The following is a 6939-nucleotide window of genomic DNA, read 5'->3' on the forward strand; positions in this document are numbered from 1 at the left end:
GACGGCGATATCTGGAGCAAACGAGCTCTAAATAACTCGTGTGATAGCTTCCTAGAAATTTAATTGAGTGTAGAATAACATATCAAAAGATCGGAGGTGTAACACCCTCCCTTGTATGCATCCAAGAGAGTCGTTTGCTAATCGTTATTAGAATTGCGGAATTCTGTAGCGAACTTTTTCTTTTAAAATACCTTTGAGTGATGAAAGTGGAAAGCTAATAAGATTTTCTTGATAAAACTTTGTAAAAACCTTGCTGTTTGCAAAGTTGGAATTTTCCCAAAAACAGTTCGTGTACAAAATCAATATCAAATCGAGTTTTCAAAATATTTTTGTACGTGTTCCAGAATCTGAAAGTAGACACTTGGGGCTTCGCGTGCATATAAAATAATAGTAAATCGGAGTTCATTTGCCCCTCGAAACATAACTCGTAAGTTGTCCGTAAATCGTTAAAAATTCAGCATTTGATAAACGTTAAGAAAGTCCCTTTTCGCAAAACATTTCAGATTTCTTAAAGCAGCCGCTGTTCATAAAAAGACTTAAAGCAGAAATAAGTCATAGTTTTACAGTCATCCAAAAATCATCAAGTACCACATAATACAATCATCCCAAGCTTAAAACAGTCAACAGTGAATAAATCCAGACAGCAGCAAAAATATAACAGAGTTCAACATTCAAGTCCTCAAATGCTTTTACGTCCTCCTGCAATTTAAAAATTGCAGCCCCAAAGGGGTGAGAATAAACCCAGTAGTGTGGCAACAAAACCAAATGCAACAGTATTAACTAGGCACAAAATCATAAATAGTCACTTCAAACATTTAATCCTTTTCATCATATATCATAACGCTTATATAACGCCCTTTTTCCTTTACGCTCATAGCACCGTCGTGCGCGTAGCATCACAGTGGGTATTCCTAATGGCTCCCATGAAGGTGAATCCCACTGTGGAACCTATGCGGACTGAAGCCAAGTGTCCCCTCTCCTGGTACCAGGCATGCCTATATGATGCATGCTCAGTCACATGTCCTCAATACAAATATATATATTCAATATGTCACGAATCAAGTATACATGCCATGTTATGCAATCGCACCCAACAGAAAAATGCATTATGATGTAAAATGCATGCATATATCATATCATTCTTTCATATTCTTACCATTGGCTCATCATCATCATAACATACATAGAACAAATGTGAGCAACACATCACAATTCCATACACTAGCCAATAGTCACATTGAGTAATACCGCCTACACATACCTTGCGTGCCACAACAATTTATCAAACAGCAGCGAAGTAATCCCTATTCACGAGTTATGCGCACCTAAGCAACAAGGTTTCAAGTCAGAATCGTACGTCACAAATTTCCTACATACAGCATATGTTTTTAGCCCATTTTTCCTTAAATTCCTAATCGGTTTTTAGGATGCTGTTCCTAACCATATTCGGATTCCATAATAATTTTTTTCAGACGCGTAACAGCGAATAATTCTAAGATTTCCAATCCCAAACAGCATCGGTTTTACATACAAAAAATTCTCAAGGTTTCAATCATACAATTTCTACTTCCCACTCCTATGGTGCGCAAAAGAAAGCCTATATATCATGCTGTTTATTTAATCTATATAGGACTTAGTACATATCAAGGTTCCCCAAAACAGAATTTATTCCATTATAATCAACGAAGAATCTAAAGTTCCATTAGCATTCATATTCGGTTTTTGATGTTATTAACTAGTGACTTAAACATTTTCAATTACATATTTTTCTCTTCAAGGCTAGGGTGTGAGAAGGAGGCCTTTAAACCTACGGTCCATACAGATTTATCACATGCAAGTCTATATTACCATTCTGGTCCAAAGAAACGGTCCTAAGGCACGAAAATGCTCTCTTACAAGTTCATAATTCATTTTTTTTTTAGACTTGTATGCCTTAATATCAAAGTTGTACAGTGAGCAGAAACAAAGAGGTAGTGATAACAGAGTTTGATTTCCTAGGACACTCATACAACAGAAACAGATGAGGGAAGTTGGGAAATTTATCCTCCTATGAAACCTATGCTAACCGGACAGAAAGTGTAGGAATGATAAAACAAAATTTTCTCTTCTCAATATGTATGCCACGGCCAAAACAGTGAGGGAAAAAGGAAGGAGAGTTTGAAATTGTTTACCTACTCATATGTGCATAACGAATCCCCACTCGAACAGTAGACAATCCTGCACCTTTCCGATGCTTCAGGAGGACGGTTCCAACGGCACGCAAGGGAAAAGCTGATTCGTTCACAGCTGAAGCAAGTACATTCAATGGAACTTTGACTCGGAACTGATCCGCAAAAGAAACAAGAAGCAGTGACGGGATACCACACCTCTTTGAGGGGTCTCGGCCGAAACAAGGGAAGGAATGGAGAGTGGCTCAAAGTAACTGCATGCAGTGGAAGATCTTTATTAACCGTTGAGAGAAGGAGGTGAACAAGGAAGTGGATATGACACTATACCTCTTGACTCCTTGGTACATGGCCGACTAGTGAGAAGAAAGGAAGTATGTCTCAATAGTTGGTTTTCTATACTTATGGTTTAATGGGGAATTAGCTAGCTATGTTCAGAATGTGTGGATGGTTTGGCTTTGGTGATGTCTCATACGCATAGAGGAAACTAAATGAGGATCAGACTTTTAGACTAATAGAATGAAATCCCTTGGTCAAGAGGGAGTTGGCCGAAACATGTAGGAGAAATCATCCAAGTGTCCAAAGATGAGACAAGTGGCATTCATGCAATGCCATGGGCGAAAGGTGGCCTTCATGTAAGAGATTGGAAAGATTGAGCTTGACACCTCAAGGACATGCATTGGCTTCTAATGCCTGGAGATCAGAATTATTTCTTACCCTTTGCGCACATGGAGGGGAAACAAGATATATATAAGATAAATGAGGGTTGTCATAGATCAATAAGATTACATGCCATTGACCAATGGAATTACATGCAAGGTGATTATTTTCATCTAATCAAACAGATACATGCTGATTTCCCAGCCTTCTACTAGGCGTATAGGATGGTACAAGGGCTGATTTGATTTTTCTTTGGATACTTACACAAGTAATCAAGATTTTCTTTAAGATAGGTTAGAGGTTACTAAAGGGTCCCACTATCATCTCTTAATGAGCATTGCTCACTGACATTTATTAATTATCATTTCATAGTCCTTCTAAGCATTATCTAGAATTTTCCTAGGCTATATTAAATTAATCCTATTCTTTTAACTAGAGCCTTGATTTCTCAAAGTATATATGTATATATCCACTCACGCGTACATGCAAATCAAATAAATTTCCTGGCTTAAATAAATTCCACTCTAAACCTATGTTTTATTCGAATTTCAAGTTTGCTACACCTTCTTAATTATAATTTATAGAAGTCCCTAATTATGCGGGATGTTACAGGAGGCTTTTAGATTGCGGTTTATCCGCGAAAAATTAATGACCGAACCATATTCGGATAGGTAGAAACCGTAAAAGTGAGAAATATGCTAAGTGGGTTTATGGGAACCTCTTAGTGACTTGTAATAAGTAAAATAAGTTACAAAAGTAGTTTAATAAGTATTCCGCAAAGATTTTACAGTTACGGCCATAGCTTTTAATTATTACGCTTTTTATTGTTTTAAATACTCGCGTAATAACGGAAAAAGTTTACTCGCATTTTTATAAATGAATTGATGTGATTGTAACTGCGCTTAATATCATAATTAATGTTAACAATACCGGTGTACAACGGTCTGTTACATGTGGTGGTACATAGGATGTACCGTGTCTCTGGTTAGTAGACTGTTTGCCTTCGAGCGTTACAGACTTCCACTGGGTAGGTCTCCGCGAGGGAGTTCTATTTGACCTGGGGTCGTGGTGTGTGATCTAGATAGGAGCATACTAGGAAGTCTCGGGTGGATATGGATGAAGGGTGCCTTGGTTGATGTTATGGGAACACACCTTGGTTTGAAACCCGTAGGTAGCCTTATATGTCGAGCCAATAGGCTGGACGTTGTGTGGTTTTGGCATCGACCATTCAAGTTTCGTCGTATTTTGTATCCCTATGATCCCCTATTTCACTAAATCCCTTGCTTTATCCCATTTTCAGATGTTATGTTATGTTATTTATATGCATCGAAGTGAGCCATTGGGCGGAGTATTCTCTAGAACCTCTGGGTTTCTAGATATATTTGTATATCTCACCCCGCTTTGTGGACTTTATTTCAGGTGGTAGCAGTGGTGTTGGAGCGGCGGGCAAGAAACCCGTAGGATGATTTGGACGTAGGACTACCTATTTTGCATTTTGTTGGCCATTGGGCCTAGGCTAGACTTAGGTCATGAACAATGCATATGATTAGGATTGTTGTTGTCATTTTGTTCATGATGTATTTTGTCTATGTTTAGTCCTTATTATCATTTTTTTATTTGAAGGTTATGGTTTGTAATTTGTAATATGTCATTTGGAGGATTTGTAAATTATCATGCTATTAGCGCCACCCATCAGTAGGAGGCAGTGATCAAGGCGCTATAGGCGCCATTCTGATTATGTGAGCGCTGTCCTCTCTGTCTCTGGCGCGATAGTGGCGCTGTCAGCGCGGGGGTCTTGTGGAATTAGTATCCCTTTTCTTAGAAAATTCATACCTTGGGCTATAGCACTCCAAATGGAGCGCGGTTTGAACCCACGCGAAGCTAACGAATAAATCTATAACATATTAAGAAGTGAGGAACATTGGAGAGGTATAAAATCCTTCGGGTAAATAAAAAGTTGAAGGCATTTAGTATGAAACATGGATAGAATGAGATTTAGACTAAATGGGTGTATGGGAACCCCTTAGTGTCTTAAGAGTGGTAATAGATGATATATAAGAGTATTAAAATAATTCTTCCGCAAAGAGTATTACAGTTACACTCACAACTTTTGATTATTACGCTTTATTATTGTTTTAAAATGTTCGTGTAATAAACGGAAAAAGTTTACTCGCATTTTTATAAAATGAATTGCTGTGATTGTAACTGCGCTTAATATCATAGTTAATGTTAACAATACTGGGGTGGGCTGTTACATTTTATGGTATCAGAGCAGTTTTGGTTAGGGAACTCTGATAATGTAGAATTGTATTTTGCGTTGCATAGCTATCTGTGAAATATTTATGATTAATGTATATGTGATTCATCAGTGTGGGTCTGATCAGCTCATTCATTTGTGTTACATGTACAGATATCATGAGTAGGGCTCGAGGTCGCCGTGGAACTCGAGGTTGCCGTGGAACTCGAGGTGCAGGTCCTTTGGCACCAGATCCTATTACTGCAGTTCTGAATGCTCTGCAGGAGGAGACTGCTGCCAATAGAACCATGACCGAGAACCTGATGAAAAATAATCAGGATATGATGCATGTCTTCATGAATGAGATGAGGGGAGATAGAACTCGACACAGGAGGAATGATTCTCCTCCACATACGGCTACGGTGACTCTTACCCGTACACCATCTGTTACACCTCATCAGGAGAGGAGTGGGGCTAGTCGTCATTCTGGTGAGGCTAGTCACCACACTATTGATCCTACTTATATCCCAGAGCCTTATGTGGATCCTACTGTTGTAGCTCAGTTCTCTGGGGTTGCTGGGCAGGTATATGCTGGTACTGATGAGCAGAGGTTGATATCTTTTAGAAAACACAAGCCGCCAGCATTTCAGGGGTCAAGGGACCCGAAGGTAGTGATTACCTGGCTGATGAGGATGGAGAAAATATTTCAGGTTATGAGATGCCAAGATCTCCAAAGACTACTTTATTCTGTTTATATGCTTGAGGGGGATGCCTACGATTGGTGGTACAATGCATCTCGCCCGTTTACTATTCAAGGGGAAGAATTAACTTGGGCTTTATTTGAAAGACTATTTCATGAAGAGTATTTTCTCAGGGATGTTCGGGAAGCCAAGCAGGGTGAATTTGATAAATTGGTACAGAGTACCATGACTGTTGATGTCTATGTGGCGAAATTTAATGAGTTGGTTAAGTTTGGAAACTATAAGGGTATGCTGCCGACTCCTGAGTCTTTATCTGCTAAATTCCAGAGGGGATTAAATGAGAAGATAGCAAAGAGAATGTCTAATACTGCTGTAAGGAATTTTGCTGATTTTGTGACCCAATGTAAGAGGGTTGAAACTGTTTATGGCAGGTATCCAAATTCTAGTTCTTCGAGGGAGCAGGAAAATAGGACATCTCGTGCTTCTGGTAGTAATAACAGAGGTGGCTATCATCAGAATAATAATAGAGGTAGGGGGTTGCAGGTGAGGCAGCCTCTTGGTCAATTCAAGAGGGGTAGTGGTCAGAGGAGCGGTTTAATGATAGAAATTCTACTCCTCATTGTGACAAATGCAAGAGGTATCATCGAGGTCCTTGTACTGCAGCCCCGAATTCTTGTTTCAAGTGCGGTAAGGTTGGGCATTTTGCCAGAGAATGTTATAGTAATACTGGACAGGTTACAAATCTGCAGACCTTGCCATTTGCTCCTACGGTTGGACGCGTATATACTACTAATGCGCAGCAGACGGAGAAGACACCTAATCTGGTCAAAGGTATAATTTTTATCTCTAATATTGATTTGTGTGTTTTATTTGATTCGGGAGTGACGCATTTGTTCCTGGCGAAATATGTTGCTAAGGGGTTGGGGTAAGAGTAACACGGATGATTTCCCCTATGCGTATTACTACTGTTATAGGAGAGGTTAGTGATTCCTCCTTTATTTGTAAAGAGGTTGGGTTTATCTACGATGGCAGGGGTTACACTATTGATTTGATTATCTTGCCACTAGCCTCTGTTAATTTGATTTTGGGTATGGATTGGTTGTCTCAAAACTGCACAATGATTGATTGTTGTGGCAAGAGGTTGATATTATCTCACGAGAAGCCCTCAGTTTGTCCG

At 39.3% G+C, this 6939-nt stretch overlaps 1 protein-coding gene across 1 annotated transcript; it reads left to right on the plus strand.

Annotated features, from left to right (window-relative positions):
- Window positions 1-5240: 5240 nt before the first annotated feature.
- On the plus strand, window positions 5241-6264 carry LOC133304529 (uncharacterized; the record flags this gene model as incomplete). Its single annotated transcript, XM_061504577.1, has 2 exons — window positions 5241-5298; window positions 5620-6264. Coding segments are annotated over exons 1-2 (703 nt in total), but the record flags the coding sequence as incomplete, so codon positions are not given.
- Window positions 6265-6939: the final 675 nt, after the last annotated feature.

This window comes from Gastrolobium bilobum, unplaced genomic scaffold (genome assembly GCF_033153095.1).
Source record: "Gastrolobium bilobum isolate Gb01-03AN ecotype WA unplaced genomic scaffold, APGP_CSIRO_Gbil_v1 utg737259, whole genome shotgun sequence".
In the NCBI taxonomy this organism is placed as follows: Eukaryota; Viridiplantae; Streptophyta; class Magnoliopsida; order Fabales; family Fabaceae; genus Gastrolobium; species Gastrolobium bilobum.